At 56.2% G+C, this 18,179-nt stretch overlaps 2 protein-coding genes across 2 annotated transcripts; both read right to left on the reverse strand.

Moving 5' to 3' along the window:
- Positions 1-4,551: 4,551 nt before the first annotated feature.
- On the reverse strand, positions 4,552-6,521 carry EPO (erythropoietin). The gene is made up of 5 exons (XM_040973821.1): positions 6,509-6,521; positions 5,835-5,977; positions 5,515-5,601; positions 5,111-5,290; positions 4,552-4,710 (listed from the first exon to the last, which is right to left on the reverse strand). Exons 1-5 carry the CDS (start codon positions 6,519-6,521, stop codon positions 4,552-4,554), a joined length of 582 nt encoding a protein of 193 aa, XP_040829755.1.
- A 9,809-nt stretch (positions 6,522-16,330) lies between these two features.
- POP7 (POP7 homolog, ribonuclease P/MRP subunit) lies at positions 16,331-17,904 on the reverse strand. The gene is made up of 2 exons (XM_040973822.1): positions 17,698-17,904; positions 16,331-17,561 (listed from the first exon to the last, which is right to left on the reverse strand). The coding sequence occupies exon 2, from the start codon at positions 17,549-17,551 to the stop codon at positions 17,126-17,128; it is 426 nt and encodes a 141-aa protein (XP_040829756.1). The 5' UTR covers positions 17,552-17,561; positions 17,698-17,904; the 3' UTR covers positions 16,331-17,125.
- Between the last annotated feature and the right edge of the window lie 275 nt (positions 17,905-18,179).

Genomic DNA, 18,179 nt, shown 5'->3' on the forward strand with positions numbered 1-18,179 from the left:
GCTGAGACTGGGGCAGGCTGAAGCCAGGAACCAGAAGTTTCTTTCATGTCTCCCAAGTGAGTGCAAGGACCCAAAGAGAGAGATTGAGAGGAAGAGAGAGAAAGAGACTGTCTTCCACTCACTGGTTCACTTCCCAAAGACCTACAACAGCCTGGGCTGAAGCCAGGAGCCAGAAACTCCACGTGGGTCTCCCATGTAGCTGGCCCCAGGGGCCCTATGTCATCTGCTGTCTTCCCATACCTGGAGGCTGGGACTGGATGGGAAGTGGAGTAGCTGGGATTCAAACCAGTGATGTGATACAGGATGCAAACATGACAGGGCTCTACCCCACTGCGTCATGATACCTTCCCCCAAGTAATTGATTTCTTCGAAAGCAAACGCTGCTGAGCTAACCTGAGCCCAGATGTCTACATCCCATCATGCCCAGCTGTTTCCCCAAATCTGCAGATTCATTTCCTTTACCTGGGGCAGCCCCTGTCCCACCCCCCTCCCACACACATCCCAGTGTCACTTCTGTTCCCACATGCCTGGCCTCTGACCCTCACACTCTCCTGAGTGGCCAGGGAGGAGTTGGCACAGGAGAAGAGACACAAAGCTGCAGGGCAGCCCCCCAAGACTTCTACCGCTGCAGAGAGGTTGGACAGCTGAGTCTGGGACCACAGGAGGCCCCTCCGTCTGCCACCAGCCCAGGCTCAGTTCCTTTGCCCAGCCCCCTTCCACACTGGGTCAGCTGAGTAGCCACAGAGGGCCAGAGCCAGGAAATGGTTAACCAGAGAAAGGCGGCAGGAGACAATGGCCTCTCTGCCCCTGCTGGTTGGGCAACAAGACCTCTGCCTGCATTCGCTGACCTCCTTTGGTCTCAGTGGGAAGATCACCGCTGGGAGATGGGGGTTGGGAGACTAAAAGGGAGGCAGGGAGGAACCTCTGGGTACGGCATTTTGGGGATCTGGGAATAGGCAAGTCCCCTCCCCCTCCCCCGAGACTGGCGGCCTTGACAAGACTGGAGCTGCAGAGGCCCCTGTAAGAGACCATGGGGTGTGGGAAGCACCCTGGGAACCACTCCGGAGTCCAGTCCTAGCTTGGCTGAGTGTCCCTGGCACTTGGCCTGCCCATTCTGAGCCTCAGCTTTTCTATTCATTAAACACAGTCAAGGTGTTTGAAAAGTATGATAAAAAATCAGGAGGAAGGATTGCGGCATCTGGGCCTTTGAGAAACTGCTGTTGTGTGGTTTCCTCTCACCAGTATTCTTTCATAATGTTCCCATCATAATGGAATTTTAGAAAACTGAGCCACAACCAGCTGGAAATAATAATCCAGGTTAGATTCCAGTAACTAACAGGTCCTGTTTAATTTGTTAAGGCTTTTATTTGAAAGGCAAAGCAATAGAGAACAAAAAGAACGAGAAAGAGCAATCTTCCACCTCCTGGTTCACTCTACAAACATCTGGAACAGCCAGGGCCAGGCCCCGGCATAAGCCAGGAGCTCCATCCAGGTCTCCCACATGGGTGGCAGAAACCCAAGCCCTTGAGCCATCGCCTGCTGCTTCCGGGGTTCTGGGGTGCTGTATCAGAAGCGGAGACACTTTGGTGTGGGGTGTGGGCATCTTAGCGGCCACCAGGCTATAAAGCTAACTCAGCTCCAGCACCATCAGCGAGACTCTAGAAAGCTGTGAGCCAGGGCCGGGCAGGTGCCTTGGGTCAGTCTGAAATGCATCGGGTTAAAACGGAAGGATCCGGTGGCTGTTTCTCTAACAGTTCCCAGCAGGGCCTACAGAGGGCACTGTAGCCCAGGAGCCGACTTGGCAAGAGTGAAAATTCTCTTCCGGTTCCGCCCTCTGGCTGACTCCTCCCCCCTTAGCCCCACCTCTACTCCCCATACAAACACCAGGCAAATACCATTCAACCTCCCCAACCTTCCAGTAAATTTTCCTGCCACAGATTGCAAAATGCTCTCCTCTCTCCTCATGTTTAGGGGGGCAGGCTACCTTCTCTACATTTTTTGATGTGCTCCTAAGCAAAAAGACCAGGCCCTGCCTTCCAGAGAACTCCAAGGAGTTTGCAGAAAACAGAATTAAAAGTTTATGTTGATGCAGTCTTTGAAATCTATGCATATTTTCTTCATAATATACATTTTCCATGAACTGTTTGAAGGCTTTTCATATGCATGGGTTTGGGCTTTTATGCACCAAAATACTTACCTTTCAAGGAAAGATGTATTTGTTTTATTCATTTGAGAGACAGAGAGAAATATAGATAGAGATGAGGACTCAGGGCTCTGCTGTCCTCTGCCGCCGAGGCTGAGCCAGGTCAAAGTCTGGAGCTGGGACTCACACAGATAGCCATCACCGAGGGCTTGAGCCATCAGTACCTGCAGTAGCAGTAATCTGGAACTGGGAACGGAGCCAGAGCTTGAGCTGGCAGGTGACAGATGGCTCCTGGATGTGGGTCCCCACCCTAAATGGTTCCCTGGCGTGGCCCGTTTACTCCTCATATAACCCTCTGAGAAAGCCCCCATCATTCCTGCCACCGGCCGGCGTGTGCATCAGCAGGTATCTGGAGTCAAGCCTGCAGCTAGGCTCCCTGGTGGGGGCCGGGTATGCTCAGCCAGACACCTCCCAAACTCAGCCTCTAATTCCACTCTCTGTTTGAAAGTCCCCTTCCAGAGGCCAGGAATGGCCATCTGGCATTGTGTGGTGGCATCTTCAGCAGTCTGAAATCCTTGCCAACATAAAGATTAGAACTCAAAGAGGAACCAAGGGTGGACCATTCCTTCATCCTGTGACCGTGTTCCTGCCTTGGAGGGTAGGGGAGCAGGCAGGGATGATGGGGAAGAAATAAGCAGATGCGGGAGAGGATACAGAGGCATCGGGAGGGACCTGTTTTCTTGAGCTTGAGTAGGAGACTTCATTTCTCTTTTTTAAGATTCATTTTTATTGTTATTAGAAAGCCAGATTTACAGAGAGGAGATACTGAAACAAAGATTTTTCCATCCGTTGGTTCACTCCCCAAATGGTAACAACAGCTGGAGTTGAGCCAATAGGAAGCCAGGAGCCTCTTCCCGGTCTCCCACACAGGTGCAGGGTCCTAAGGTTTTAGGCCGTCCTCGACTGCTTTCCCAGATCACAAGCAGGGAGCTGGATGGGAAGTGGAGCAGCCGGGACATGAAGCGGCGCCCATATGGTTTTCTGGTGCTTGAATGCGGAGGATTAGTCTGTTAAGCCACGGCACTGGCACCATTTCTTTTATAAAAATGTATTTGAAAAGCAAAGAGAGAGAGAAAGATCTTGCATTTGATGATTCACTCCCTAAATACTCTAAAGAGCCAGCCATGGCCGGATCGAACCCAAGTCAGGAACTAGGAACTCAGTCTGGGTCTCCCCTGTGGGTGGCAGGAACCCAAGACCTCAAGGCACCCCCTGCCGCCTCCCCTGCTTCACTCCAGCAGGAAGTTGGCACCAGGAAGCAGAGCCTAGATTTGAACCTCGCACTGCAGTAGAAGACGCTTTGCCTTTGTGCTGAGTGCCTGTCCCCACTTGACTTCATCTGGTACCATGGGAATGGCAGCAGGAGCTTTCTCAGAGAGGTATGTGGCCAGGTCCTGCTGGGCAGCACTTGGCACAGAGCAGGTACTCAGTCGGAAATCCTTCAGGGTGAGGCTCAGAGCCTCCAGTTCAGGCAAGGAGAGAGGGCAGCCGCCTCCACAGGGACACGTTGCAGAGCAGGAGACTGATGCTCGTGCAGGAGGACACGGTATGGGGCCTGCTTCCTGGTCCTTGCTGGGAACCACAGTTGGCAGAGGCTTGTCCTGGGCACCTGGCAGCTGCCTACCCAGAGACAGCCTTGAATGGGGCCACTTTATTGACCGGTGTGGGCAGAGCTCATGGCCTCAAGCCTGGTGGGGTCAAGAGGTCAGACAGGCTGTGTGAAGCTGCACGTAGGACCCAACCCCTTGTACCACTGATTTCCCAGACCTGACGTGCTGGGCTGCCGGGGTAGGGGGCTCCAAGCCCAGGGGAATAGGGCTTCCGGGGAAGACAGAAAAGCCCACGTGGGTGGTATCAGTTCTTGGCAGTGAGACTGGAAGATATACAAAATGCGACCCCCGTGAGAATCAGGGACCAGCCCCCATCATGTCTGCATGGCTCCCCGAGCCCTTTTGGCCACGGCAGGTGCCTGTCCCAGGAGTCTCTGTGAGACTTGGAAAACCAACGGCGCACCACCTCAATTCTCCTGTCCATCCTGTCCCTGCTTGGTGGGTGCAAAACCAAATATGTATGTGCCTCCCAAGTCTGTCTGGGTGTCACCATTCAGCAAGGCACCAAGTGAGCTTGACTGTACCCCAGCATGGTCTTCTCCTTGAGTTCAGAGCTGACCTCTGCGTCCCTCCTTCCATCTCAGTCCTCTGAGATGTCACTGCTAGCACTGGAGTGTCCATGAGACAGACTGGCGTGGAGGCAATAGCCCCGTGGCAGGGGGTGGCGAGTGGCTGGGGTGCGGGGAGGCACGGCTCAGGCAGAGGCGGTCAGCAAGGTGGTGGCCGTTGTGTGCCTGGTCACCTGTCCCCTCTCCGGCAGATCTGCCCTGTGTACAGCTTCAGCTTTCCCCGGAGGAAGTTGGAGTAGATGCGGAAGAGCTTGCACAGAGTATCCACAGCGACCGTTGGGAGTGGAGCAGCCGAAGGGGCTGCCTCTGGAGTGGAGCTGGCTTCCTTCTGTGGGGGGTAGAGTGGGAAGTCACCGCAGTCCACAAGGGACATGGGGGGCGGGGCTAGGATGGAGTGGGGGCATCTCATCCCTTTTAATTAATTACTGTATTTGCAAGAGAGAGTTACAAAGAGGAGAGACAGAGATGACTGCAATGGCCAGGTCTCGGGCAGCCAGCAGCCAGGAGCCTGGAATTCCATGCTGGTCTCCTGAATCAGGTGCAGGGGCCTGAACACCTGGCCAGGTTCTGCTCCTGGCAAGCTGGATGAGAAATGGAGCAGCTGGGACTTGGAACCAGCACCCATGTGGGATGCTGGCAAGGGCTTAACCCGCTAGACTTCGATGCCCGCCCCCTCCCCAATACCCTTCTCAACTTCTGGGAAGGGTCAGCAGGGCCCCCTGGCTCACCTGCACTCCCAGCGCCCGGAGCAGGGAGGTAAGGCTGCGTAAGCCACTGACAGCTTTGTCCACGTGCAGCTGCAGGGTATGCGGCGGCTGGGAGGAGTTGGCCAGCAGGGCCTGGCCGCGCAGCATGGCTTCCGATAGCAAGGACAGGCCCTGCCAGACCTCTACAGCGTGGGGCCCGGCCTAGAGGGAGCACAGACCAGCAGTCAGCTGACCCAGGCCCCTGCCTTCCCGCTACCCTACAGCAGCCCCATCACCCCAGCAAAGCGAACAGAAGCTCCGCCCCTAGGGTTTGTTGAATGAATGACGAAGCCCTCATCTCAACAGCTGCCTCTCTCGCTGCCCCCCTTGTTTCTTCTAGTCCTTCCCAAAGAGGAGTGCCCTGGAGGAAGGAGACATGGGCTCACCTCCACCTTCTTCCAGTCGTGAAAGTTGACCTTGGTGTCCGGCACTGTGATGTTTTCCCCGAAGCTGCAGCCTGCAGCACAGTCCATCTGAAACGGTCCAGCCCAGCCATCAGCCACCCTAGGTGGCCCGGGTTTGTGCCCTTGCCTAGCATCCAGATACACTTTGGGCACCACCCACTGCATCACTGCTGAGATGGAGGGTGGTGAGAAGAACAGCCCACCTACACCCTGAGCGGGAGGCCAGCAAGGAATCGAGACTCCTGGAGAGACACCTCCTCCCGGGAGACCCGAGGGTGCTGGCGTGGCAGAGGGGGCCTCACCGTAGCATTCTCAGCCTCCCTGGCCTCCAGAATGTAGCGCTCCAGGACGCGGCTGTCACAGATGAGGCGTGGGGGGGCGCATAGGGCCGGGAGGCCCAACGGGAGCAGGAGCCAGCAGAGCCGGGGCAGCAGGGCCAGGCATCCTGGAAGACAGTAGGGCGCGTGTGAGGCAGGCGCGCAGAGCAGGGAGCGGTGGGCTCCGAGGGGTCGCGGCCCGCCCCTTCCCCCGGCTCCCGGCTGCCCCGACCTGGCGAGCGCTCCGGCGCTGCCTCCCTCGCCTTCATTCAATCCGCCCGCCGCCGCGCCGCCGCACACCCCACCCCCAGCTACCGGCATCCACTTCTCCGGCCAAACTTCAATCCCCGAGTGCAGAGGCGGCCCCTCTCGCGGATCGCGGTTTTAACTCCAGGACCCAGGTATCAGCTTCACAACTTGCTCCCTACCCACCAAGCAGCTCCTCTTCTCCTCCCCTCCCCCCATCTTGGCCCCCAGACCTTTCGCCCATTCACGCGGACGTCCCAAGTTTCGTGGCACGTGGAGGCTGTCCCACCCCCCTGCTCTCCCGGCTCCTGGGCGAATCGCAGGTCCTTGATCCCAGCCACGTCCCGGGCAGCAAATCCCTTCTTAAACAGGGGCCCGGTCGGCGGGTAACTCCCGGAGCCCGCGACACTCACCGCGCGCCCCCATCTCCGCGCCGCGCCGGGACCCTCAGCGACCTGGGGCTCTGCTGGAGCCCTCGCCGGGAGCCCTCATCCCGGGACGCTGTCGGGCAGGGACCAGCCGCTCGGGGATCAGTGTCCTGGGGGCGCGGGCCTGGGGTCGGAGGAGAACCGGCGCAGTGGCCCGGGCCAGGGTCTGTGAGGCCGGCGCGCCGCAGCCACCGGAGGGGTTGGCCCGGGGACTCTGCGGCTGCGGCCGGGGGTCGGGGCTGTTATCTGCATGTGTGCGTGCGCCGGTGGGGGTGGGGGTGAGGCTGTGTGCGTGAGGGGTCGCCCGGGGTGGGGGTCAGTTGGGGTCGGAGCAGGGGGCAGGACGCCTGGGTCTGGGGCTGCGCCGGCGCGCGTGCAGGGCAGGGTCCGCCCCGGCGCCTGGGTTCGGGGAGGGGAGTGGAGCTGATGCGCTCCCGGGGGAGCCTCGGACCCGGGGACAGCGGTGCCCTTCAGAGCAAGGCTAGGGGAGGGTGCCGCAAGCTCCGGGCACACCGGGCTCCTGTATTCGCCAGAAGCCGGGCCAGCTCCGCTGAAGCTCATCTCAAATTTCCCACACGTGTTCTGAACCGGATGGGGGACAAACCGAGCTAGAAGTTGAGGCTTCTGACCACCACCCTCCTCGCCCCTTCCCGTGCTCCCCCTCCCAATCCTCCTTTTCCAGGACCCTGAAACGTTCAGGAAAGTGCTTTTTAGGCCCTGGAGCACACAGGTATGTTTCCATCTGTCTTTGTGACCCGTGACATGGGCTTGCTGGCAAAATTCTGAGCAATTCAGGAAGAGCGTGCTGGGATGGAGGCTGACTGCCTGCCGTGCAGCGGTTTCTCAAACCTTGAGCCTCAATGGTCAGACCTGTCTAGTGGGTGTGACAGAGAAAAGCCACACCTCTCTTCGGTCATGAACTCAGGGAATTGTGCAGGGCACTTCAAACACATCATGGAAAAAGGAGCTAAAGTGTGTCTGTTTGGACATCAAACAATCTGAAATCCCTGCGGATGAGCAGGTTCTGCAGGTTCGGAAGAGTTCATGGAAGCTGGGAATAGGATAACACTGTGGATACATTTTGAAAGATTTTGCAACAAAATAAACATCTCATTCTGTTTTCCACTCTTTCGAAGTCCTCTGATATATCTGCTGCTTCTTGCCCAGTGGCATGATGGTAGAGATATTTCAGTGGCGTTTTCAGCTCCTAATTTGTGCATGATCTTTGTTACACGGTTAGCAGGACAGAAAGATGTTTTGGAGCCTGATGCCATGGCTCAGTTGGCTAATCTTCACCCTTCAAGCTCCAGCAGCCCCTATGGGCGATGGTTCATGTTCACTTCGCTTCCAGCTCCCTTCTTGTGGCCTGGGAAGCAATCGAGGACGTCCCAAAGCCGTGGGACCCTGCACCTGTGTGGGAGACCTGGAAAAGGCTCCTGGCTTCTGGCTTTAGATCAGCTCAGCTCCAGCTGTTTTGTTCGTTCGGGAAGTGAACCAGTGGATGGAAGATCTTTCTCTTGGTCTCTCCTTCTCTATATAACTCTGCCTTTCCAATAAAAATAAATGGATCTTTAAAAAAAAAAAGAGTGATTTGTAAAATTAAAAGAGAGAGAGATTTGTTTATTTTTTTTTTTTTTATTGGAAAGGGAGTTACAGAGAGAGGAGAGACAGAGATCTTCCATCCACTGATTCACTCGCCAAATGGTTCCAATGAGTGGGGGCTGAGCCAATCTGAAGCCAGGAGCCAGGAGCCTCTTCCAGGTCTCCAAAGTGGGTTTGGGATCCCAAACACTTGGGTTGTCCAGTGTTGTTTTCCTAGGGACATTAACAGGGACCTGGATCAGAAGTGGAGCAGCCAGGACTCAAGCTGGCACTCCATTATTGGGTGCCAAAGAGCCAGGCCCGAGAACTCTCATCAAGATTTGCCTACAACCCCTAGGATTATGTTGGCTTCACCAGGACAGACATTCTGGTGTTGTTTGACTTTGGCGGGGGGGGGGGTCTGATTTTTTTGTTTGTTTGTTTCTGCTTTTTAATTGATGCATGGGGAGTCTGCTGTGGCACAGCAAGAGAAGCTGCTGCCTATGGTGCTGGGATCCCAAAACGGAGCGCCAGTTCAAGTCCAGGCCACTCCACATCTGATCCAGCTCCCTTCTGATGGCTTGGAGAAAGGAGTGGGAACTGGCCTGTGTGCTTAGATCCCTGCCACTCCTCTGTGAGACCTCGATGGAGCTGTAGGCTCCTGGCTTCCACCTGGCCCAGCACTGGCTGTTGCAGCCATCAGGGAGTTAATCAGTGGGTACAAGATCTCTCTCTGTCTCTCTTCTCTGTAACTCTTTCAAATAAATAAATCTTAAACACGCACATACACAAACAAACCAGCGACTCTCAAATGGCAACTGGGGATGTGCCCAACTGGATGGGACACAGAGGCTGCAGGTGTTGTGAGGTGCTCAAGGATGCCAGGGAGCCATAACAGGCTGTGTGGGTGTCACAGGGAACCACAATTTCAAAAGGGCTTGGCCAGAAGAAGAGATTCGGGGCTGTGACTAGTGAGTTTCTGGGGGACCTCAGGCTTGTCTAACTCCCTCAAGCCCCACTCCCCTGGCTCTAACTCACTTCCAACCTGGCCAGGGTCCTCCCCAGATGTGTAGTCCCAGCTTGCAGCCTCCTAGCCTGCTCCCCCTCCCTGCACAGGGCCCAGCTGTGGGACACACACATGCACACACGTCCACACACATCGGCATGTGCACTCTCCCGACCCCCCTGCTCTCTGGGTCCTGCTCTTCGGGCCCCCTGCTCCTGCGTCACTGCCCTGACCTGAGGGCTGGGCTGGACTCAGCCTAAGCCCTGGGGCGGAGAGGCTGGGCTGGACTCGGCCTGAGCCCAGGGAGAAATGGCTGGGGGTGGGTGGGGGAGGAGGGAAGCCTCTGGGGCTTGCCCCTTTCCTTGCAGTAACTTGCTAGAGGGTCCCAGGGCAGGGGTTGAGGCTGACCGCCACAGGGCAGGGCATCCAGCTCTGAGGCGGGTTTTTTGGTTTGTTTCTGGGTGTTTGGTTTTTTGTTTTGTTTTGTTTTGTTTGAGGGGGTGGGTGAGAGCTGCAACTGCAGCTTGAGGGAGAAGAGGTTTGCAGGATATGGTGCGCCCCACAGTCAACCCTGATACACCCCTAATCCAGTTGGGGTGGGCTGCCCAGCATCCATTCTCTGCTGGGTGCTGACCTAGTCAGGTCACTTCTGCTGTACCCACCAGGGTAGTAGCCTCCTGCACAGCCAGGAACCTGCCATGGTTCCCCAATTGCCTTAGAACTCAGACCCTCTGTCCCGCCAAGAGCCAGGAGTCTCTTCCAGGTCTCCCACGTGGGTACGGGGCCCAAGCACTTGAGCTGCTTTCCCAGGTGCATCAGCAGGGACATGGATTGGAAGAGGAGTAGCTGGGACTTGAACTGGTACCCACATAATACATTGAATGCTGGCATGGCAGATGGTGGCTTCACATGCTATGCCACAATACAGGCTTCTTGCCCTCTTTTCTTAAAGGCCAAACCCCAGCGCTGCCTCCTCCAATGAAGACTTCCCGGATCCTCCAGCAAGAAGTGACCGCCTCCCTCCTCACTGCCATAATTGATGTACACACCTCAGGCCCCTGGCTGCCTGGCCCACCACGTACAGCTGTCATTGTTCAGCAATGCACAGTTCCAGGAGGCCTGGTGCCTGCTTTCGGTCATCCTACACAAGTCACCAGTATTGGGTGGCCCTCTGACTCTACGCTCCATAGTTAGAGACCCAGAGGTCTGTGGTAGGAAAGAAGCCACACCTGCTCAGCCCTGGGGTCCTGGGGACTTAGGAGGCCTCCACTAACCTTCCAGTCAGGCAGGGTCTGGGGTCGGCTGTGACAACAGGCCAGCGGGGGGTGGAGGCAGGCGCTGGCCCACAGCTTCCTCCTGGCAGCCAATTCGGAGAACGTGTCCAAGGAGAGGCAAATTTACAGTCCCCCAGAGCTGTCCTAGGCCCCTGGCTGCACGGAGGCCCAGCTGCCTGGAGTCAAGCTGGGGAGCAGGGGCCCCCTGGCTCTCTCCTTTCTCCTCCTTTCCTCCCTCCCTCCTTCTCTCCCTCCCAAGCAGTGGCTGCTGGATCAGGGTTCAGTCTGTGACCCAGAAGACTTTCTGTGCTAGGAAGTGAGATGGCTTGGGTCTTTGGGGGTGGGAGATGGGGGACCCTCCTGGCCTTTGGGAACTGGAAAGGAGAACCAAAGCCAAGTCAGGACAGGGTCAGCATGGGGAAACTGAGGCAGAGGTTGCTGTTTTGGTCTGGAAACAACTGAGAGGAATAGGCATGTGGTGTCTGAAGTCTCTGACTGTGGAAAATAGAATTATAAGATGTATTTAGGGGCGGGTATTGTAGCACTATGAGTGGAGCCGCTGCCTGGGACAACCACACCTCTCCAGTCAGGGCACTGGATGGAGTTTTGGCTACAAGGTTTCCAATCCAGCTCCCTGCTGAGCCACCTGCTAAAGCAGGAGAGGGTGGCCCAAGTACTTGAGTTCCTGCCGATGCCAGCCATCCTGTGAAAGAAGACAAAGCTGACAAATGGGCCAAGCAAGTGTACAATTAGAAAATCCTTACTTAAAAAGGCAGAAGAGGGAGGGTGCTTGGTGTGGCAGCGCACATGCTGCTCGGGATGCCCACAGCCCGCAGCACAGTGGGAGTGTGGGAGCCTGGGGCCTGCCTCCATTTCCAGCTTGGAAAGCAGAGAACAATGGCTCTAGGACTTGGGTTCCCACCATCTGCGATGGAATTCTTGGCTCGTGGCTTTCGACCAACCCACCAGCCCAGCCCCAGCTGCTGTGGGCATCTAGGGAGTGAAATGGCAGATGGGAGGGCTCACTCTCTTGCTCACTTTTCCTTTCAAGTCAATAAAAATGAAATAATTTGGGCCCAGCACATTAGCCTAGCAGTTAAAATCCTTGCCTTGCACACGCTGAGGTACCATATGGCTGCTGGCTTGAATCCCGGCAGCCCTTCTTCCCATCCAGCTCCCTGCTTGTGGCCTGGGAAAGCAATCGAGCATGGCCCAAAGCCTTGGGACCCTGCATTTGCATGGGAGACCCAGAAGAGGCTCCAGGCTCTTGGCTTCAGATTGGCTCACCTCTGGCTGTTGCAGTTGCCTGGGGAGTGAATCAGAAGATAGATCTTCCTTTCTGTCTCCCCTCCTCTCTGTTTATCTGACTTTCCAAAATAAATAAATAAATACATCTTTTTAAAATGAACTAATTATTTGTTTTACTTGAAAGAGTTACACAGAGAGACCGAGATCTTCCATCCACTGACTGATTCACTTCCCTAGTGGACGGAACAGCCAGAGCTGGCCTGATCCAAAGCCAGGAGCCAGGAGTTTCTTCCAGGTCTTCCATATGGGTATGGGGACCCTAGCAGTTAGACCATTCTCCACTTCTCTCTCAGGCTATAAGCTGTAAGCAGGGAACTGAATCAGAAGTGGAGCAGCCGTGACTCAAACTAGACTCTATGTGAGATACCGGGGTCACGGGCAGTTTAGCCTATTACGCTAAGGCAGCAACCCCAATTCACAGAAACAGCACATGCTCAGTGAACAAATAGAAACCACAAGTGAGGTTAACCATGGAAATTATGAGACCTGTGATGCCCTTCGGCAGAGGGAGTCAGAAGTGGCCATTTTGCCCTGAGTCTTCTGTAATTTTTTTTTAATTTATTTATTTTTATTGGAAAGGCAGTTATATAGAGAGGAGAGATAAAGAGAAATATATTGTCTGATGATTCACTCCTCAAGTGGCTGCAACAGCCAGAGCTGCGCCGATCCGAAGCCAATCTGAAGCCAAGAGCTCTTCCTGGTCTCCCACGCAGGTACAGGGTCCCAAGGCTTTGGGCCATCCTCAACTGCTTTCCCAGGCCACAAGCAGGGAGCTGGATGGGAAGCAGGGCTGCCAGGATTAGAACCGGTGCCCATGTGGGATCCCAGCATGTTCAAGGTGAGGACTTTAGCTGCTAGGCCACAGCTCCGGGCCCCTGAGTCTCCGCTTGGCAAGATGACCTTTGCCTGCCTCACCCCAAGGCCCGTGAGTTGCACATCCATTCCGGTAGGTACTGCACTGGACATCTGCTGTTCAGCCATTTCAGGGAGTTGAGGGTTTGTGGGTCACCTCCACATCGTCACCCCATTACCTGACCCAGCCCCCCAGGCTCACCCTCAGCCTGCTGTAGCTGGCTCATAGGTCCTGAGGCCCACATCCTGCAGTGGGGGGCCACTACTGGGGTTTGGATATGGTCTGTGCTCCATATCTGCATTGGATGCTTTGTCCCAGGGCAGCTTTAAGAGGTGTGACCCAGTGCAAAGTCACTGAGGACATGACCCCCTGGTACTGCGGTGACTTTCCTGGAACCCTGGGTGCTGAAGGGCTGCTCTACACACCAGAGCAGGTGGTCGGCACCTTGCATCTTGCATGACAGTTCAGTTCCCACTCCTGTGTCCAGCTTCCTGTCCATGCAGACCCCGGAAGGCGACAGTGGTGAGTTAAATACAGGATTCCTGCCACCCATGTGGGACACCTGGCCTCAACCCCAGCCTAGCTCTAACTGTTACTAGCATTTGGGGAGCGAGCCGGGGAATGGGAGCTCCCTGTTTCTCACTGACAAAAATAAATAATAAATCATAAGCCTGACACCTTCTTGTTATCGCTATGGATCGCTCCCTCTCTCACACACAAGCATTCCGCTGTCCATCAGGAGGCCTGCACCAGAGCCGAACCGAGGCTCAGGCCAGGCCTTGAACTTCCTGTGAGTTACAGAAGCCTCTTTCCTGTGTAATGTACCCAGCCTGCAGACTTCATTACAGTAACAGAAAACTGCACACACACATCCTTTCTTTCTCTCATTCCCATTCAGGAGGCTAAAGCAGGCCTGAGGGGCAGTGCAGCAGGCTCAGCTACTGTGTGCATCCGATCACCTGCTCAAGTCCCGGCTGCTCCACTTCTAAGCTGGCTTCCTGCTTATGCACCTGGGAAGGCAGCAGACGACGGCTTAGATCCTTGGGTCCCTGCCCCCCCATGGGAGACCAGAATGCAGTCCCTGGCTCCTGGCTTCAGCCCGGCCCAGTCCTGGCTGCTGCAGGCATTTGGATAGTGAACAAATGAATGGGAGCTTTGTCTCTCCATCTCTCCCCGATGCTCTGCCTTTCAAATAAATAAATCTTTAAAAAATGGAAGTTAAATGACTTTTTAAAAAAGATTTTGTTGTTTTCTTATTTGAAAGGCAGAGTTAACAGAGAGATGGAGAGAGATCTTCCATCTGCTGGTCCACTCCCCAAAGGCCTACAACAACCAAGGCTGAGCTGGGTTGAAGCCAGGAGCCAGGAGCTTCCTCTAGGTTTCCCATGGGTATGCAGGGGCCCAAGGACTTGAGCCACCCTCTGCTGCTTTCCCAGGCCACAACCAGGGAGCTGAACGGGGAGCGGAGCTACTGGGACAGAAACCAGTGACCCGCAACGAATGCCAGCACCACAGGCGGAAGGTGAGCCCCTCAAATGACTCCTTAGCACAATGGTTCTAGGCCAGTGAAAAGTATTGTGCACATTCTTTTTTTCTTAAAATTATTTATTTACTTTTACTGAAAAGTGAGATATACAGAGAGGAGGAGAGACAAAGATCTTCCATCTGTTGATTCACTCCCCAAGCGGATGCAATGGCCAAAGCCAGGAGCCTCTTCCTGGTCTCCCACACAGATGCACGGTCCCAAGGCTTTGGGCCATGCTCGATTGCTTTCCCAGGCCACAAGCAGAGAGCTGGATGGGAAATGGAGCAGCCGGGATTAGAACTGGCACCCATATGGGATCCCAGCACGTGTAAGGTGAGGACTTTAGCCACTAGACTAATGCACCAGACCCATTATTTGTCTTTTTTAAACCTGTGCTGTTTCCTGCAACTTTATAGGACCCACAGTTTCTATACTTTGTGGCGCACCACCTAACATGGACCATTATACTGTAGTGCAGTGGACAAGGGTCAGTCATCTCTCTTCTCCAGGGCAGAAGAGCGTCCATTCACTGTGGGCTCTGAACCTTTCCAGTAAGCAGGAGCGGGGTGGAGGGGCCCTGCCTTCGGACATACTTCCCCCAGTCTCCAGTCTTCCCAAGCTGGGATGGAAATCACGGTCATGCAGAGCCAGGAGAGGGATAACGATGCTGGGGGCTCCCCATCAAGGAAGGGACATAGGAGAGACTGCAGGACCCTCAGGGTCGCCCTGCCCCCAGGCCCCTTCTCCCTTCAGCAGCAACACAGAGGGGATGTCTGTGTCCAGGGAAGCCCTCTTGGCAAGCAGTGAGGAAACAGGGAGTAGAATCAACAAACAAACAGTGCGGGAGGTCGGGCTGCCAAAGCAAACACAGCGGGGCTGCCTGCCACCGCCTGTCCTGAGCTCCGGCCAGGAGCACAGGCGAGCACACATACGTGCAGGGAGACACACAGCCTGCGCAGCTTCCCGGCCCGCCACCACGGGCTGCCGTCAGGGGCTGATGGTGCAGAAAGTCAGCAGCCTGGGTTCTCTCATCGGCCCAGCGGTGTCCTCACATGCCCTCCCCCCAGACCCCTGAGCCAGATCTGCCCTCTCCCAAACTCCTATTCATCCTTCAGGGCCTGAGGCCAAAGTGAAACTACCTTGGACTTTACCAGGAAGTTAGGCGTCTCCAACCCATTTCCCTAGCATGACTGCTCAAGAACCAAATGAGGTATCTACCCTGAGATGGCGAGTTCCCCAGTCCCCACGCACAAGCCAGAGGCAGGATCTGCTGACAGAGGAGTCTGGCTTGTGCACTGCTAAGTCAACCCACCTGCCCTCAGCCTGGCTGGTTTGTTAGTTTCTTGGAGATGTTCACATTCTGGTGAACTTAAACAGCAAAAGGTACAACTTACATCCAGTTCCTAACCAGGCCACCCCCTGCAGAAGGTGCTACGCTCTGTGCCCGCCCCAAAATCCACAGGGGCCTTAGGCCCTCCTCTGTAAAATGACAACAGAGGCAGGTGTGGTGGCACAGCATGTCAAGCCACCACCTGCCCTACCAGCAGCCCCCCATCAGCGCGCTGGTTTGAGTTCCTGCTGCTGGACTTCTGATCCAGCTCCCTGCACACACACCTGGGAAAGCAGAAGATGGCCCAAGTACCCACAGGGGAGTCCCCAGATGAAGTCTGCCTGGCATCAAGACGGCCCAGCTGTGGCTGTTGCAGCCAGTTGGGGAGCGAAGCAATGGATGGAAAATCTCTCTCCGCCTTTCAAAGCAAACCCCTATCCCTTACCTCTGTATTACTTAAAATGCCTAATGGAAATGCCAAGTAAACAGTTATCACATTGTTTAAGGAATAACAAGAACTTTCCATCCTTTGTGCATTATAAGACACAATGTTTTCAGTCCAAGGACGAATGGGGAACCAGAGTCAGGCACCTTCCTCAGAACATTCCAAGGAAAAGGCACCTGTTTTAACCACCTGTTTTTTTTTTTTTTATTGGAAAAGCAGATATACAGAGAAGATCCTCCATCTGCTGATTCACTTCCCTAGTGGCTACAATGGCCAGAGCTGAGCTGATCTGAAGCCAGGAACCAGGGGTTTCTTCTGGGTCTCCCATGCAGGTACAGGGTCCCAAGGCCTTGTACCATCCTGCTTTCCCAGGCCACAAGCAGGGAGCTAGATGGAAAGTGGAACAGCTGGGACACACACCTGCACCCATATGGGATCCCAGCAGATGTAATGCAAAGATTTAGCCACTAGGTTATGGCACTGGGGCCCTGTTTTTATTTTTTTAACACAAGATGGTGCCCCGCCTCCCCACTCCAATAACACTGCTTTAGCAGCCTCACATCTGGCAAGCATGAAACACCGAGCCATCTCACAGAGAGCCAAACACACCTTTATTGTCTGTGAGTGATGACTTGGGGATGGAGGGCTCACTGCCTCAGTGGGGCAGCCCAGCCAGAGGGCCTGCAGGGCACCAGGCGGAAAGCCATTGGTTGCAGTGCCAAAGCTGCTGGCGTCTCTGCTACCCAGGAGGGCCTCCTTCCCCTCCCCAACCCCTCCACCCCGGCCTGTCTGCTTCCTTCGCTCCTTCAGCCCTCAGCCTCGCTAAGCCTGACAGAGCAGCAGCCTGGTGCACACCTGTCAACTGAACAAGTGGCACGCTGTGCCCCGTCAGGCGAGCGTGCCGGACTGGACTGCCTCAGTGCCTCCGCTCCTCCTGTCCCGAGAGTCCAAGAACCATCCCAACAGATCCGGGTGTGGTCTGGTCAGCCTACCCTTGGCCACTGCACACATTGTGGAATCATTTGCATCCTCCCCCGCTTGCAGCTTTGCCTGCTTTCCTTATACAAACCCCCTCAGAACACACCCAGGGCGAGAAAGAGGCAGAGCAGCTGGCGTGGCGGGAACAGCAGCAACCGGGAACCACAGAGTCAGGAAGCTGTTGGGGTCCAGTCCTCCAGGCTGTAAACCAACAGCCTTTTTCCACAAGGCGCCTGACAGGCAGGTGGACGTGGGAGGGGAAGGACGGGGTACAAGGGCCCAGCCGGGCAGCCTCCTGTCCGTTACTTGGGGGTGACCCTGAAGACACGAATGTGGATGGCCGAGTTGTTGCGGATCCGTGTCATGGGCTCCCGCGCGTCAGTCTCGGGCTCCAGCTCGTCCACCAGCTCCACAGTGGAGGTGTTGGCCGCCACCTGCAAGGACCCGAAGCTGCCGGCCTGCAGCTGCAGGGCGATGTTGATGGCACGGTTGATGGCCAGCCCCAGACCATGAATGTAGATCTCACTGCACCCGTTCTGATTCCGCGCGCCCCCATCCAGCAGCTTCTGGCAGCGGGCCAATTGCGCCTTGAAGTCGGTCTTCATGTTGACGTAAATGTCATTGGGCCTCCGGGGCAGGCGGTGGGGGAGCCGCTTCCTAAGCGTGTACTCCACCGGGTCCAGTTCGGCCTCCACCGGCGTCCCGCGGGGCTCTCGGTTTTCCGCCATGCCGTGCGCCCTGGCGCGGGATCAAGGATCACATCAGTTAGGGCCGCGATTCAGTCCCCTGGGCGTGGGGTGCCCCTAGGAGGGGGCGCACCCGACGGCCCACCCCAACCCCACCCACCCCAAGCTCCCGCCGCCCCCAGGCTCACCCTCTCAGCGCATGGACCCCCGGGCGCACGCACTCCGCCGGGCCCCTCGGGGATGCGTCAACCGGCCCGAAGCAGGGTCCTGCCCACCCGCGGCCCCCTGCCCCCAACTGGCCAGGGGTGGGACGAGAAGGAAAGTTTGGGGGGAGGCGGGGAGCAAGCGCCAGCCGGATACGCAGCAGCTGTCCGGTGCCCGGGCGCCGCGTTCCGGGCAGGCTGCGCACTGCGCACTGCGCACGCGCACTCACATTTTTTATTCTTTTTACGCCTTCCGGGCCTCCGTTCTCCCCGCCCCTTCCCGGAGCGCTCTTGCCCCGATCACGCCGAGACGTGTTGCGAGTAACGCGAGACTTCCGGGCGGGCGCGACCACGTGGACGCCGCGCGCCGGGCGGGGCTGGGAGGGAACGAGGGAGGTCCGGGCAGCTCCTACCTCTGCTGTCCCAAGTTCGGGGCCCGCGCAGGGCGTCTCAGCGTGGGAGAAGCA

The sequence above is a fragment of the Ochotona curzoniae genome, unplaced genomic scaffold (assembly GCF_017591425.1).
Source record: "Ochotona curzoniae isolate NIBS_2020 unplaced genomic scaffold, NIBS_Ocur_1.0 contig_2321, whole genome shotgun sequence".
NCBI lineage: Eukaryota > Metazoa > Chordata > Mammalia > Lagomorpha > Ochotonidae > Ochotona > Ochotona curzoniae.